Raw genomic sequence first — 17,828 nt, forward strand, 5'->3', positions numbered from 1 at the left:
GCGTATGCATTAACGTGCCAAACGTATTTTAAGAACATAATACTAGCACATATTTATAAGTCTTTGCACACATGCCATACACCATGCAATGATGTTCAGGACCAGCATCATGTTTGTATGATACTTTACATGACACCTTTTAGATACAGATGATGACGACAGTGTGTTAGGTGTAGTGAGCATGGCAGGCCTGATAAAAGTTGCTGACACAGAGAAGTGACCCACCAATGGGCCTCTGTGCCACAGGACCCCCAAATTACCCATCTCTTTTGAAAAATCTTGGCCCAGTGTTGTGTCCTGGCAAAACATTTAACACTTTCAACGTGGTCAAACCTATCCTCACTGAGTAATATATGAAGATGCAAAATCATAAGAATAAGAGTTAACAAGCTTTTTTAGTTGTCTCCTGCTATTTGGCCTATAGGTGTGATTATATTAGGCTAAATTCTTCTCTCGGTCATACTATCGGAACTTTCATTTGAAGCCAACGTGGATTAAATGATGGGGGGACTGGGAATTCTGACTGGTACCGCCCACTTAAAGTTCAGCGGATGGGGATGTACTTGCCTTTCAGAATTCCTGACCTCTTTCAGGGTCAAGAGTCTTCTCCAGTGGCACTTAGGAGCTTCCAAGGGCAGGCAGCTCCTTCTCTTGCAAACTTCTCTGAACTCCGCTGAATTTCAGTTTTAACAGCTTCCACAGGAATCCCCCTTTCATAAAATCCTTCCTCTCACTCCACTGCCACCAGACTCTCAGGAGATTTCCCTCCTTGCCTTTCAGCTGCTGGTGCTTGTCCCTCAGGAAAGGGAGTTTAGAGCCACCCTGTCAGCAGCCTGTGATATGACATGTCCTAGTCCAGTCTGTAAAGGAGAGGCAATCTGGTGGCAGCAATCTACCAGGGACTGAAGAATTCCTTTACTGTCATATAATCCCAAGGTTCTTATAGTTTGAGTTTAATGTGCCATATACTACAAGGACCATTGGTTACCCTCCTCTCATCTCTTTCCTTCATCATTTCTTCTTTTCATGTGGGCCCCTCTCTTTTCCTCTTGATTTAGAGGTTGTCCCTCCTTTCCAAATACTCACATCTGCCAGTCCTTCCGCCTGAGTCCATTTACAACTCAATCTCTCTAGCACAGGCATGACTCTCATAAACATCTCACTTCTCCATGCTTCGGCAATCAGCTGAATTTTCCAAAGCAGTGGTTAACTTCACCCAGGAAAGGGGTGACCTAGCAGCAGTTTCAAGCATTTGTAATATGAAACAAGAAAGTAGCTGGTAAGGCCAAAAAATATCTTTCTGCAATCCCCCCGAAAATTCCCTGCTGATCTGACCCTAACATTTTTCATTAGCCGGTGCACACTTTGTGGAGCTGAGATGGGGAAATGTGAGAATGGCCACCTCTTAGGGGCATGTGTTAGAGGCATTTATTATCTGGAGACCCGCAGAATTCTTTCAGAGGGACAAATAAAGGCATGAATTACCACCATGGCGGCAAAAGGACCATTACACAAGACATAAGCAACTAGGTCTTTAATGAGGTTGTAACCCTAGATTTATAGTCTCATAACCACACACAGGACTTCAGGTGTACAACTCCCATTAGCACTAATAGGATGTTCATGATTAAAGCCCCACACACTGAGATGAGACTAGAGCCATTAGAATCAGTGATGGGCAAGCTCCAAAAAGGTTCAGACGTTCAACTCAGCATCCCAAAATGGTCATTAGAAGCTAAGCTGAACCTACTCTCCTCCGGCAGTTTCATCCTCTCAACCCTTCCCCCAATTGGAAGGTGAATTCTCTTGAGGGTTGCTGTATGTGTGGCCTCACAACCTGTCTGTCTTTTCAGAGCAGATGGCCCCCCTCCCACCTTTCCTGGGATGTCAGGTCTATTGTTCAGAAGGGAGGTACTTCTCTGCAGCCGGTTTCACTAAATCCCTTCACTTGGCCCACTGCTTTCAAATTTAATGGCATAACTTGCCTCCCCTAGCCCCAGAGTGAATGCACTCCCAGCTGCAATAATGTCCTGCCTCTTTCTTCTGGCATGTTGTGTGGGATGGAAAGCATAGAGGCAAGGGACCAAACCATGCTCTCAGCTACACCAGTGAAAGCCCATGGACACAGTGAGTTACTCTGGAGTGACACCAGTATGACAGAGTAGAATTTGACTTGGTTTTTCTTATCACCTGAAAAACTCCAGAGGACTGATGAAAAAGGTAAAAAACACTGAGTTATTCTGGATCCACACAAGGACAAAATGTGGCCTGATGCATACAAAAAGCAGAACAAGCAATCTCACCTTTTGAATTGGGGATGTGTCACTGGCAGACAGGAGCACAGCACACTGGATAAGTGATCCACTGGATGCTTCTTGTTTAGATGTTATTCAAATAGCAGAACCAGGTTTATCATTGGTTTTAAAGGGCAGCAGTTCTTATGATGTTGTCCTGTTTTTTGGCAAACAGCAACAAGTCAATATTTTGTGAACAGCTTTTCTGCCAGACAATGACAGCAACTACTCAGACATCAATAATGCAACAGCAAATGTAGGGGGCAAAGAAAGAAATTGCAGAGTCTGCAAGTGGGAGTATGATAATAAAACATTAAATGCTAATATAACTTTATATATTATATTATGCTCTCCGAAGGATTATAATTTTTCAGATGTATGTAGCATTCAGAAAAATGAAATTGAGCTCTCTATCACACAAAATTTATTTCTTTCCACAGTATTAGAAATGTAATTCTTATGAAACAGGGATCCATGGAGACTTGTGTATTCTTAATACATTTAAGGATTTTTAAAAGTTACAGTGAGATTAACTGGAACCAACCAATGTTTGGCATTTCAGAATTCTGACCAGCCTTCAAGTTGATCACTTTGCCTAGTTCTTTGGCACTGCAGTGCTTGTGTTAACTTGGGTCATATAGATTTCAATAGTGCAAACTCCAGTAACATAGGTATGAAATCATGTTCACTTGGAAGTCAGTAAAGTTTTGCCTATGACTTCAGTAGCAGGAGTTTTAGGTCCTAGAACTCTAATTTTCACATAAATAAAAGATGAGGAGATCTACTAGGAAATCTAATCAGTGTAATCCAGCCTCTGCCAGCACAAGAATATCTTCTACAAGATCAATGTTATTAAAAACAATGCAGGTAACACTAATTATTATTATGGTTGCACAGTGCAATGCTCCTTCAGTTGCTTGTCACTTCGCCAATCTCTAACCATTCAGGTTGAAATTTCCCATGCCTGGTGTCCTCCTAAAGCGGATATTTATGTATTTATGAGACGTTTCAGATCATATGATTTAGCCATTTCCAAGTGTGAGATTAAAGACAAATATATTGTTTTTGCCAATGATAAAAATTATTTCAACCGTTTCACTGAGAACCTTTAGCTCATGTTTTGGAGCAAAGGCTTGAAATTTGACAGGTCTCAGGGCTGTTCCTTTGGCTGTCCTTGTGAAAAGCTCCCTATATTTGACCAATTTATGAGCCTCTGAATAATCTCAGTTTACGCATCTCAGCAGTTTGGCAGCTAAATTCTCTGAAGATGCTGGGTGTGGTGAGCATGTTCAGGATTGCCCCAGCACCATCCCAGGACAGAGCAGAGCTTTGCCAGTAATTGACCCTGTAAGCTTCTGGGAGCCATGGTTGTGCCAGGCAACTGATATGAATGTAAGGTGACTGTCTCTTCCACGCTCTCAGTGCTCCTGACTGCTGGTGCCCAGGCAGCACGAAGGGAGACTGAAGATGCAGACTGACTGGAATTAGATGGGATGAAAAATTAGAGGTGGGTGAGCGAGAGGGAAAGAGATGCAGGGCAGCGGGATAAGGGCAGAAGCAATTGGAACCTAGAGTGAAAGGGCTGGGGCCAGGAGGGAGGCAAAAGATATGGAGGGGAATCGGAACAAGACAGGGAGAGACAGGTAGGAGTGGGAGGAGGGGGAGAGATTTGCAGGAGTCAGGTGGAGAGAGAGAAGCAGAAGGGGACAGATGTTCCCCTACATGGAACCAGGAATAAAATCCATTAATTCCCGAGACTCAACATTCCTTTGCTGTCTGGCAAATAGCTGAGAAACCTTCTAGCAAAACGATGCCATCCCTGTCTAGGGGCAAGTCCACATAGAAGATGATAGCCTTATAATGCTTCCAGTTCCTCTGTTAGCTCAAGTAGTAGTGAGGACTCCTGTGGACCTAAAGATTCCAACCCTACTGATGGACTTGATGACATTTGTGGTTTTTCAATTTAAGTTGTAAAAAACACTTGGGAAATTACACCCAAAAATTGTGTTCAGAGAACATTAAGGTTTCAAAATCAAACACTGAAAAAAGTTAGGAAATGCCAGAAATAAAGTTGCTTGTACAATTTCAATTTGTCCTTGTGCATATGCATTACATGATAGCTTTTTATTACATGATCACATAGTATTTTTCCCCCTCCCAGGATCCCTGCCTGCGCATTTATGTCAATAATACCTAGAGGCTCCAAAAGATCTCAAAGCTGCATTCTCCTATGTACAGTCACAGAGTAAGGGACAGTCCTTGCCCCAAAAAGCTTAAATGGACCAAAGTATTAATCCCGTTGCATAGGGGAAGAACTGAAACATGGAAATTAAGTGACTTGCCCGGGTCCATACAATCAATGTTCCAGAGCAGAAATTGTAACCAGATCTGAATCCCAGCCCAATGCCTCACCATCATGCCGACCCTCTCACTATAAAATCTGGGTGCATCACAAAAATTTAAATGGGATAAACATCAACTTTTACTAGTGGAGAGTTGCTGAATAGTTCCCGGATGGCTGACTTCAGCTCGTGTTAGCCCAGGCCCCGCTACTCCCTGCCAAAGATTCCTCTGTGGGGCATGCCCCACAGTTTGGGAACGTTTGCCCTATTGGAACCAGAGTTGACCAGCTGACATGTTAACCATGGACTTGTTCCTATCTGCACTGGTGCAGTCTCATGTTTAACACCACATTAGTTAACTCAGCTTCACTTTCTATTGAGGACAGGCCCAGAAAAAAAAATGTAATATGCAGATCAGAAATTGGGCTCAAACAGGAATTGCTGGATGAAGTTTCAATGCCCTGTATTATGCAAGGGCTACACTAAATGATCATAATGGTCCCTTCCAGCCTTAAAAAAAATCTATGCATCTTTCAAAACCAGATAGTCCCACATTTACACACTGAAAGCTTCAATTTCAGATATGATATTACTGTATTTTGAAACAGGCAAGGCAACTGCCACTGCTTTCTTCCAATTACTTAACATGTTTTCCAGTTTTAAATGCAAGCAGCAAATTAAAACTAAAATTTCTACATACTGCTTTGTTAACATTTAAGTAGCTTTGTAACAAACTAGCAGGGTGGGAGACTGAGAGAAAGTCAACTATGACAGACAAGAACAACTGCATAGTCAGATCCTACAATGACTTGCTTTCGATTGTCTTAATATATGCAGATATGCAAACTTCTGTGATGTGAGCCTTGAGTCTTTTAAAAAGCCTTCACAGTACTAACTCAATTTGCAGCTTGCTGGAAATGAAATTCTCTCCATCACTTTTATTGAAATATTGAAGATGAAATCACTCCTACAGAATGTTGAAAGTAGTGTGCACTCTGGTATAACACTAAATCACATTGCTCAAATATAGAAGAAATATTCACTCAGAGGCCTAATGTGTCACACTATATTTAAGGGATACCACCGGAGATGAAATTCGGATGGATCTGTAAATTGAAGAACTTGATGCAGGAGACATAATTTAAAACAGAGTGAAAATTTTTATTGCAGACATTCTTTACATGTTGTGAATTATGGGCTTTTGTACTCTTCAACTGTATTTTCACAGGATAAATACAATTCAAAACTTCAGTGTTTATTTTACTGATGCCCTGATGGCTATTTAGTATCATTGTAAAAATGATTTGATCATTTTTCCACTTTTAAATATTTTCTTTAACGGCCTTTATTGGAAATAAAGTATTACCTTTTCGATCACTAAGGAGTTCCTTGCCAAATCTATGTTTTTAGAAGACATCCTCTCAAGTTCTGTAGAATTTGCCACTGCTTAGTATATGTTGAGTTGTGTCAACAGCAATCTGTGCAGTCAATTAAAAGATCAAAAAATAAAACAGACCCAGCTTTATATAAACCTCCTCCCAATTGTAAAGTTGGTATGAAATGCTATTGAATCACATGCTCTGGACTGGTACCAACTCTCTACTGACTTCTAGGCGATGCCAGAACACTCAGTTTCCTAAGAAGGGAGGATTAGAGATGTGAACGAGCCAACCCTAGTAGCATATCTAACTCCTGAGTTATGGAGGCTTCCAGCACATTAAATACCCTATTTACAAAATGTAAACCTATTCTCCAGATACAGACTTGGGGTATATCTACACTTTGAGCTGGAGGCGTAATTTCCAGTTTGAGGAGACATAGCCACACTAGCTCTGATCAAGCTAGCTTGATAAAAATAGAAGTGTAGTTGCAGCAGCACAAGTAGCAGGAGGGGCAAGCCTCCCCTGAGTACGTGATTAAGGTCTTGGACAGGATCTTACTTGGGGCTAGAGCCCTGCAAATCCGCAAATATCTGCTTTATATCCACAGACCATTTCTTGCGGATCGTGGGTCGGATGATCACAGAGGTCGGAATCTCTGAGACTTCAGGGGCAGCGCTGGAGCAGCTGCCAGCCAGGGGTGCAGCAAAAGGCTGATCAGCTGTTAGGCTGCTGGCTGAGCTCAACAGCTGTCTGGGGTGGTAGGGGCTCAACAGCTGATGGAGGGCTGCTGGCTCATAAATCTAAAAGAGGGAGGGCGGATTGCGGGTCAGGTAAAAGTTTATTCCAGTGGATGTGGATCCACATATTTGTATCCATGCAGGGCTCTAGCTATACATCTATTTTCAGTGTGTTAGCTGTGTATGTCTCTTTCAAAGCTTTCAAGCTTTACACCTCCAGACCCAGGCTGTCCAAAAGAACTCAGGGTAAAGTAAAGCACCTTGTGCTGAGATGTCATTGCATACAATCCTTAAGAGAAATAATATTGTTTTTAATTAAAAGGAAAGACAAGACATGGGAAAAATCTGAAACTAAATTAAAAGTGAACATGGAAGTTTGGAGAAGATGCAGAAGGCATGAAAGAGGTGGGGGAGCATCTCTCTTCCTCCCCAATGATAGCACACTTGAAATAGGAACAGCTATACAGACTACTTCCATTTTTCTGACTGCATACATTGCTTATATTCATGTTGGAGATACGATTTGCATCACCAATTTCTAATGACTTCCCAGCAAGAATTCAGTAGCAAATCACAACTATTCAATAGAGAGATAATCATCTCTGATTTGTCACATCAGGGGTTCATTAAAATGCAAAATTAACAGACATCGGCCAGTAAGATGATGAGTGAACTTCTGTGCATTTATAAACTCACAAAGCATGAACAGGGATGTTTTGAATAGCACAAGTGAAAATCAAATAGATTCATAGATTCCAAGGCCAGAAGAGACCATTGTGATCATCTGGTCTGACCTTCTGTATAACACAGGCCATAGAATTTCCCCAAAATAATTCCTAGAGCATATCTTTTAGAAAGACAAAAAAGTCAAAGATATTAACTGTTCCTTACAAATTGGTTTTGTTGCCTCTGCCTGCATCATTTATTAACTTGTCTTTAAAAATAAAGTAGAACCATCTACAACTTAGATGGCCTGATTCTCCACTATTATGCACTCTGTGTGGTCATTTACATCTGGACAAATGCCGCCATGCTTATTTGCAGCATTTTTCACCCACTCTGTATTCAACTTTGCTTAGGGGTGCAAAAGACTACACAAGTTACAAGGCACTGGAGACTCAAGCTCTGAGATGGAGGAAGAGACTGGGGAGGTCTAATGATAATTATGAAGCGTCCCACCAGCACCTAAGCCCCTCCTTGATTTCTATCTGATCACCGTGCTGCACAATGAACACTTGCACAAAATTCCATCTGGAGAGTAGCTCTGAAAACACCAAGAACTGCATCAAGTACTGGTTTATATCTTGGATGAGACATGGACATGTCAAACGAGAGCTTATTTGATTGTAGAAAAACTTCTTTCCCGTTTGGTTTTGTTTCCTTGAAATATTTATTTTATTTATAGAGACAGGCAAGTTCAGCCATAATTGGCAATTGCAAAGCCATTTTGTTTCCAAGCTCATGGAACTAGTAGGTCCAAGATGCAGCATGAGATCATCTTCTATTGCTTGCTCCAAAGAGCTTTGCTGTGTCAACCAAGGGGAAAAGAAAGACAGTTCCATGCCAAGGACAAGGGTGAGGGAAACTGGAGAACACAACTGATGTGTTTGTGTGGAAAGGTACCCGGTGAAAGAGGAGATGGAAGTTTCCTGTTAAACAGCAGGCCATGGGGGAAGAAAATGGTGATGTGAGCAAGTCACGGCTGTAATTTAGGGAAGTCATTCTGATTCCCGGGGGGGCTCAAATTAATCAGCACAAAGTAGCTTTTATAGCACACCACCTAGCACTGGAGCACAAGCAGTGAACATCACACTAGAATTCAAACTGTTCTTAGTGAGGTGGGGCACATCAACAAGAGTGGCTGCAGCTCTGGCTGTACTGTCTGAACCAACCCAGTGAAAATGTAATTTATGATCCAACAGAACCTATTTACAACAGTTCTTTCCTCAGCAACAGAACCATCACACCGACTCTTTGCCTCCCCCCCACAACAAAATCTTATTCTAACAGATCTTGCAAGACCTGATCTGAATGAATTCACAATAGGAGTTGAATGCACAAAGCAGGGCTCCAAGGAAGCATTTTCTTTGTTTGCAGTGCTTATACATAAATGTGTCTCCTGCAGTGAAGCTACACACTAGGGCCATGCAGAACACACTTTGCAAGTCTGAACATTTAGTTCATTCATTAGAACATTCAGCTACGATACCTTCTGCTAAAGTAGCTTCCAGTTTTGCGTACAGCACAGCAAACAATTTTCAGCATTTCCCTGGACTGTTGCACACTTACAGCTCATTTCAGTTATACTACAATCTGTTGTCTGGAAGTCAAAATTGTCAGTTGCAATCCCTCTGTTTCGCATTAGGAGTTTGTTATTCCTGCGATGCATGCACGCACGCACACAACTCATTAAAAATTGTGGGAGCTGCACAATTCAAAGGAAAAAAAACCCAGATCTATTAGTATCACGAGTTCACGAATGATGTTAGTAGGATATATAATCGTCACACTTCCAGACTGGAGAATTATGGAAAGCTGAGAAGCATCATGATTAGTTACTTCAGCAAGTCGATGTAACCTTCAAAGTCTTAGCCAAATCCTGGCCTCTACTCACAAGATAATTCACAAGCCACTTGAAACATTCATTCTTCTTTCCAAATAGAATTTAAGGACTTCTCTAATTGTCCCCAGTATGCTTGAGGGGCTTTGTCATTTGAGAAATGACAAAATAGGTAAATATTAATCTTCTGATTAAAGAGAAACTGAGAACATCATCTTATGGAGAATGAGCTGTAAGACCTGATCTTACTAGCCAGACTTATGGCAAGAAGAAAAGAGCACCAACCACAGGTGCATGGAGCAGAAGTGGAGGCCAGCTGCAGGCTCTCAGTGTGGGCACGGCTTGATTTCTCAGGCTGGGCATTTTGCTTTGTATTTTTTAAAACTACTATCCTTATGCTGCTATTCATTCGTAGGTCACAGCCTTAGTGAATCCTCCTCAATCTTCACTCTCCCCCTCTTCAGTAAGCTTTCTGTCTCAGAAGACCAAAGTGCTTTCCTTTTGACTGAAGCAGAGAACCTTTATCTTCTCTCTCTCCTCAGGCCTCATTTATCTCTTGTCTAATCTTGGCCCTCAGCTATCTTCTCCTCTGGCATTTCTTAAGCCTGCCTATCCTCACCTTCTGCACTCCGCTGGTGTTATGCCACTGACCCTACACCAACTTTGTTGAAATCTTCCATCGGTCTTCATATTATCTATCACTTTACTGCAAATCCCTTTTCTCCACATAAAACCTATTATCCTCAAACTTTAATTGCAACATAGCAGAATGTTACTGCCCATCTCTCATATTTACATCCCTAGCCACAAAGAATTCTGCTAGATCTCCATTCATTTTAAAATCAGGTACAAAACCCTCATCTTGTTTTTCAAACCCTCCCATGTAAGCTTTTGCGAAGACGTACCTTGCAGGCCCCTCTTTATTCATTCCCTTCTATGCTACTTGTGCTTGCTCAGTGTGCCATTCACTCACACAATTGAGTCACTATAGATATATAAGCCTTCTTTCTCCATTTCCAGGCATATAAAAGATACTACTTTCCACCTCAAGTCTTCATCTTATTCCAGTTCTTTATTCCCTTCATCTTTGCTCCTTAGTTTTTCCTCCCATGTTGCTTTCGGTCCTTTAAAAAAGATGTGTAATTATTTAACTTGAGGTCTTTGTATAGGAAACAGTACACAGAATAATGTGTAATAATAAATACTGTAACAATAATAAATGTAATAATAAATACTGTAACAGGACACGTCATCAGAACTTTGGTTTTAGATTAGTTTATAAAATGAACAATTAATGCCAGTTTGCCCAAACTTTGCAACAAGAAAGGGTGCACTGGCAGTTTGAGGACTGTACATAATTTGTATATGTAACAACTGCTACAGTTGAGGCTAAAAAAAAGTTTCCATTCTAACCCTGAATTCTCACATACTTTTAACTTTCCAAATATTCACCGTTTGGGCTGAAATTTTCCAAGATTGGTCTCTCTCTGAAGGTGAATTGTTCTGAAAAGTTTCAGCTAAATCTATTCAGCCATTTAAGTTTTCTGAATATAAGCCCCACCTACTGTTCCTGTTGTACCAAAAAATATTGAGTACACATTATATTCCTGTAAGGATAACTCAAGTGATGGAACTCTGAAACCTCAAACTTGCTTGTTAAAGCACACTGACATTCCAAGTATGTTCTTAGCGAAATTTGAAAAAAAAAAAAAATGGTTTCAGAGTAACCACATTTGAAAATGTAGGACTGATTAAATAGAAGCTTCTGTGCACATGTAACTCCTTGGTTACAGGATTTTATAAGATCAGCTGCTGAAGCAGGATATTGTCAGCTTGATTACCTGAAAACATCTGGACCAAAAGGATGGAGGTGCTTTTAAGTGCAGCCAGTTTGCTTAGGTCTGGAATAAGTCGCTTACTTACAGCACCTTTGTAGCTCCAAAAGCACATTAGCTCCAGTAGCATTGAGTCAGGCAAGGAGCCATTGTAGTTTGTTACCTGAACAACCCAGTGAGTTCAATGAGCAGACGTTCACTGTGTAATGTGTGTAAAATGTGCCAGATGATTAGCTCTGATCTAAAGCTGTATATATAACTTCCCCATGACACATGTCACGGTTACAGGACTAGCAGCCTCTATCCCTTTTGTGGTCCTGTTTGAGTGATCCCCTCAGGTGTCTAGCCTTGGGTGGAATACTGCGATTCTCCCACTTACAGACTGAGTCCTGGGCTACAGCACCCTGTAGTTCTTTTATTACCACGCTGGGCCGACTGAATTCTGGCACCTGCTGTTTTTTTCTTCAGGAGCCTGCAACCAGCACTATACAGTGACACAACAGCCTTCTTCAAAGCAAAGAACTAGCTGTTTTGCAATAGGAACAAAGCATTTCAAGAAAACAGATTTTAAAACCGTCTATATACATCTATCTTAACAAAAGGCTGATGGTAAATAAGGCAGGTCTAACTTCTTCAGACACCTTCAGAGGGGTGTTTTGTATCTCAGCCTGGCTCGTCCAAATAATTCCCACCTCTTGTGAGAGAGCATGCCTTTTTTAAAACTCCCAGAGTTCTTTTAGTCTTCTGCATTCCTGGCCTTTGGCCATTCTGGACAAAATTAGTTTTGCAGTTTGGCTGGGGAGAAGGTAAAATATTCAGACCAAAATAGTTCATGCACTGTCCCTTAACAACTGTGAAGTGTTTGCTAGGGCTGGTTTATCTTGATAAATGCTTTCCTTTCCTACTTGTTTTCCTAGACAGCCCTCTATTAAACTTAACCAATATATTCATACAATAAACATCTGAATAACTAGGTCAACATGCAGTATTCGTGAATTATTACCAACCAGCTCCAAATCCATCACATGTATGACAAACTAGACAGAACTAAAATCCTATATGGCTCCTTTTCTGCACAGCTTAAATCCAGTCAAACTACAGGGGACACATCACATCCCTGTGTAGCAATTTTGATTAATCAGGGTTTAGATAACTGAATTTGCTGAACCGAATTACTGCAATTTAAGGGCATTGTTTCTTGTCCTATCTTCAGAGTTTAACAAGAATAATTTACCTCCCTCCTCTTTGTAACAACCTTTTATGTACTTGAAAATGGTTATCATGTCCCCCCTCATTCATCTCTTCTCCAGACTAAATATCCCAATTTTTTCAGTCTTCCATCATAAGTCATGTTTTCTAGACCTTTAATCATTTTTGTTGCTCTTCTCTGGACTTTCTCCAATTTGTTCACATCTTTCCTGAAATGTGGCGCCCAGAACCATGTATTATTGTTTCATACAAATGAACATAGTAGAACATGCAACATCAGCTAGTTAATACTGAGTGTTTAGAAAACCCTGAGGAACAACACAGAAAATGCCAGTCTAATATGGCCAACAAATAAGGAAATGTCAAACAAAAATGTTAAAATTTGCTTTTATTTTTCTTTAGAAGAGAATTCTATGCAAACCTGGGTGCCATGGTTACACAAGATATTTTTCCAATAACCAAACAACGCTTTTAAAAGTGTTGTCACGGGTATAAACTGAGAATCAAGGCATCTCCTTTTCTTGGAGATTACATCAAATACCAGATTTTTCTCTTTAGTTGTTGTACTCTTGAAGAGCCTGGGCCATGAAGAGTTTGCCCAGGTTCTGTGCAGTGAACTCCTTGATATTCTGGCAGTAAGTATTAATCTGACCTGTCAACAGGAAAAAACAAAACTCAGGTCATAATTTAAAAAGCCAAAGGGCATTTATTATTAAAACATATCATTTATATAAGGTAAAGTAGCATCCTACACAATTTGACTGCTCTGATGCTTAGGGATTTGAAAGAATCTTTAAATACACAACCAGAGTTATGAAGAACAGTAGATCAAATCAGCAGAATGATGGATAAATTAGTTAGTATGCATTAAAATGAATTATCGCTCCTGTAAGCAGAATCCAATTTTCATTCCAAAAAAGTTGCATCACATGCAACTTCTGAGAAGACAGCTGAACGATATAAAGGATACACAATTCTTGCTGCTGTGCTGGATGCTTAATCACATCAACTAACTGTTTGAATTTAGAAGCCCTAAAAATACTGCAAGGCTAAATTTCAGTTTAATTGTTATGCATTTGCTGCCCAGTTAAAAAGAATTCATCAAATATTTTCCACTATTAGCTTGAAAACTCTCCCATCTCACATTTAGATGGCCACATTTTCACCAAATATTTCACTTTATTAGCAATTTCAAAAGTCCTCAGGCTGTGAAGACTTGTCAGTGCTATACAGATCAAACACCTCCACAAAGCCATTTTTATACAAATGCTGCTACAAGTTATTTACCCTGTGAGTCACGAATAGCAAGACAAAGCCAGTTTAATCAAAATTAGGACTGTTTAGCAGACCTATAAACTTTCCATTTAATGCTCTATTTAAAAACTTTTTAAATGCCCCAGAGACAAAATAGTTAAGTTTTATTCTTTATCTCCAAACTTAACTCCATATGAATTAAAGAAGTGGATGCTTTCAGTTCTTCTCCGACAATGTGAAAGAGAACAAATGGAGAAAATGTTTTGGCTGAAGGCTGTTTTCACTTTCCCTTCTTGTAGGAGAAGACTGAGCCATAACCCACCATCATAAAACACGCACACTCACTTTCTCTATTACATTTTGTAAAACTCTGTTAGCATGTTTTTTTAAAGTAGCACTGTGCTGCTAGAATTTATTATCCAAGACAAATTGTACCAAGACACCACTCGGGATTCTGAGAGACCTCAGAAGGATTAATAAACCAGGACAGTTATTTTTAAAACTATACTGTGAAAGTGACTCACTGAATTCTTTTTCTCTCATTTGAATTGTTTCAAGCAACAAGACTAAAGGACAATTTTTTAAAGTTTGTATTTCTGTGATCAGTTAGTTGCTCATTCCTTCCACTGCACCAGACTACTCAGGGCTTTATTTTAATTCTCTCTGTATACGATGTGTGTAAAAATGCTCCAAATTACTTTCAAATTGCGTGAGAATTCAAAATATTAGGGAGCTAATATAACTGACTGTCCTTCAACTGAATGTCATCCAATTAGTGGCGACAGTTAATTGGCTCAACAAGCAGAAGAAATTCAAATATAATCCTCATCTGAACATTAAGCAATTCACTTTCTCATCATGTCTCCCATCCCAGGATTCTTCAGGGGGAAGGAATTGTGTTCTATGTTTCTGTTCCTTATCTGCTCCTGTGCAGCATCTCTGGTATCTGTCTTATATGCCCTACCAAGCACAGGAAATAGGAGGAGAGCCGGACTCGGGTGTGGCAATTGGTGGCTCCACATGGGGGGAGGCTGAATGTGTTGGGAAAGCCTATGCTCCATTCCCACTCACTTCTTCAGTTAACTTGGGGCTGGGAAAGAAAATGAAACTGTTCTTCACCTAGAGCTCCATCTGGCCAGATCTAATTATCTCAGCTATGAGAGAACTAGATCTGAAGAGGAGATAAAAGTGCATGATCCCCACATCCACACAAATTTAAAGCTCTCCCACATACTAGCTTTCTATTTCAGTTTAATACTGTGGTTACCTTTAAACTTAAACTACATACTTTTTCATCAGCATTTGCAATATTCTTAGGTATTTCCCTAGACTAATCAAAGTAAAATATATGGCATAATAGTGCAAACACTGAGATATCACATAACATCATATGCAAGGTGAAAGCAGGATATTAAGGGCAACAACTATATTTTTCCTGTGGCTATGTAAGATGGGCTATGAAATGAGAAAGTCTCTTACCTGCAATAAGAAGTGACTCCATTCTGGCAGGGGGCTGTGGTGGTTTGAACAGTTTGCTCATGTCCTCTTCAGGAAGCAGAGGCTCTCCTCGACTCTGTCGCTGTAAATTTTCTTGCTGACGTCTCTGCTGGTACTGGAAACAATGCAACAAAGACAGATTGCAGTAGGACTCTTAAGACAAGTATAGATGACTAAAGAGAAGCTTCTCAATCACAGCCAGCAAGGAAATTAAAGGAGCTACTTCACCCATATGTGGATTTTATTTAATAAAGCCTGTCCAATCCCCTAAAAGTACAAACTGAAATTAACTACACTAAACATGCCTATATATCAATAGGGTTTTTATAAAAAAATATGTTGGTCTTTGAGTTGGGACTTTAGTAAGCAGAAAGATGTACTGTAACATGTATTGGAAAGGGGTTAAAATCCATTTTTACTGAAGCTAAGTCAGCAGTATATTTTATAGAAAGATCAGTATGGTGCAAAAGACTCAATTTTCTCCAACAGTCAAATGAATGCCTTGAATTTAAGAGAGTACAAGAAGCCAATTACCTTGAGTAATTTTAAAGCAGATAGGAATTTCTAAATTTTTATTTATTTATTTAATTCCAAGGTCGACACAATGTTGTGATTATATGACGAGGGAAAGGATCCCTTAATAATGTTCTCTTCAACTGAAGAGTGAGAACCACAAATTAATGGTGCAAATTTGGTTAAAACAAGTTACTGTCCATCAGTACATCTCAAGCTTTATTAGTTCTTTTATCCAGTGCAGGTGCTTGTGCATATGGTCACTTGGAAATCATTACTATATGGGCCACTAGAAGAATTAAAGTAATTTGACTGATTTATTAAAGAAGGTGTTTACAGCTTTTCTTATAGTTCTGCCCTTTTCAATTCTATTTTTACATTTTTAAATACAGCAAAGCAAGACCTTCTTTTAGCCATTAGCTTAATATTTATGTTTTTACAAAAATAGTGCTTAAACTAAACACTAAATAAATGCTATATTTATGTTTAAAGATATATACATATTTTAGAAGTCATTTAATGTATTTTGTATGGTATTATATATATAAAAATGAATGTAGGAATTAGCTAGATACTTGTACATAGTAAAGGCATAAACTTGAACCTGTATCTTGCTCAATTAAACTCATAGCAAATATGTTTAAATCTGAAGGCCAGAAGTCACACAGAATATCATGATCTTAGTTCAGTACATCAATGCAGAAGTATTTGAATGCATTTTAGTATGCCATCAGATATGAAATGTAATCAATCAACTATTTATCAACAGCAATGATAAATGTGGTCTTCATGCCACATTTATAAAGAAAAGGTTAAACATTCATATTTCTGTGTGAGAAAGAATTACATTACATTGCACCATCCACTTCTCAGCAGCTAGTTTCTTGTTTCCTACCAAAACTACTTGCTCTTAATCACAATTACTCCATTTTTTAAATGAAGTAAAGACTGCTTACTATGCTGCAATGAGCCACTACTAAAGCAATTAAAGTTAGTGAACAAATGAGGTGACACACCCTGGAACCTAGTTCCGTTGGCTTTTCCACATAAATGCATCTCTGCATTATTCACATAACCTGCAATCCAAAGTGAATGCAGAGTTTGTTACCTGATGTTACCATCCCTCTGTTCTAAATAGGCAGGTGTTTGTAGCAAGAAGTGTCAAATAAGGCACAGAAAGTTAGCTTTCTGAACAAACCTCTATATGTAGTAGCTAACATGCAGGGAGCTTCTGAAGTGTAGTTTGAATGGTATTAAGTGCGGCCTTATATCAGGGTTCTCACCCATGGCCTGCTTGCAGCCTAATTAGCGCCCAGCTGTGTGCTAAAAAAATGCACTTTTCCATGCTGACTCAAACCCAGGTCCCTGCAGGGGTGGGCCAGCTGAGGGGGTGCTGGAGCGCTCCCTACCAGAAGGGAAGGCGAAGCAATCTCCTGTGGTGGGGGGAGGAGCTCAGCCGGGAGCCTGATGCTTCCTTCCTCCCCACGTGGCAGGGTCAGCAGGGTTGCCAGGTGTCCAGTTTTCAACCAGAAAGTCTGGTTGGAAGGGGAACCTGGCACTGTCCAGTCAGCAGTGCTGTCTGGACACTAAAAGTCCATTACCACGGATGGGGGGATGGTGCTGGGTCATCAACCCGTGCTGGCCATGAGCGTAGTTGGAGGGCCTCAAACAAACTCCAGGTGAAAGGAGCCCACAGCACAGAGCTGCTGTGTACCACATGCCATGCACGCTGCCCCTGCACTACAGCCCAGCAGCCCAGAGGAGGACGCACTGCTGGCACTACAGTTGTTTTGTGGGCCCAGCTCAGGCAAGGCTTAAAGGGTGCAGAGTTGCAAGGGGTCACAGTCCTGACAAAAAAGAATTAAAAATGGAATCGGGTCAATGGGGTGAACTTGAAGCACTGACCTACCAAGTGCATGAACATTTATTTCAGTTGGGATTATCAGAGATTTGCCCCTCCCTCCACATGCACGCTTTTTCGAGGCCACTTTAAGCACTGAGCTCAGGGATTCACAATTATATTGCAGTGATCAACAACCCAGAACAATCCTGATTATTGTACAGAAACTGGTTGATTCCCTCCCCGCTCTACCCCCAAGTGTTATATATCATGGGCACGGGCAGACAGACAGACAGACCTCATCTGTTTCACACAACTTTCACCTACACACACACACACATTCTCACACACATGCACACCCACTC

The 17,828-nt window shown here is 40.3% G+C and overlaps 1 protein-coding gene across 1 annotated transcript in view; it reads right to left on the bottom strand.

Annotated features, from left to right (window-relative positions):
- Window positions 1–12,730: 12,730 nt before the first annotated feature.
- EIF3H (eukaryotic translation initiation factor 3 subunit H) overlaps window positions 12,731–17,828 on the bottom strand; it is a 130,894-nt gene continuing 125,796 nt past the window's right edge. The window contains exons 7-8 of the mRNA XM_067530152.1: window positions 15,093–15,225; window positions 12,731–13,011 (exon numbers count right to left, since the gene is read on the bottom strand). Of these exons, the coding sequence (XP_067386253.1) occupies window positions 12,914–13,011; window positions 15,093–15,225 (231 nt within the window). The 3' untranslated portion in view covers window positions 12,731–12,913. The remainder of the gene's footprint in view (window positions 13,012–15,092; window positions 15,226–17,828) is intronic.

Source organism: Emydura macquarii, unplaced genomic scaffold, assembly GCF_026122565.2.
Source record: "Emydura macquarii macquarii isolate MOO-44397 ecotype Brisbane River unplaced genomic scaffold, CSIRO-AGI_Emac_v2 contig_369, whole genome shotgun sequence".
NCBI classification, from domain to species: Eukaryota; Metazoa; Chordata; order Testudines; family Chelidae; genus Emydura; species Emydura macquarii.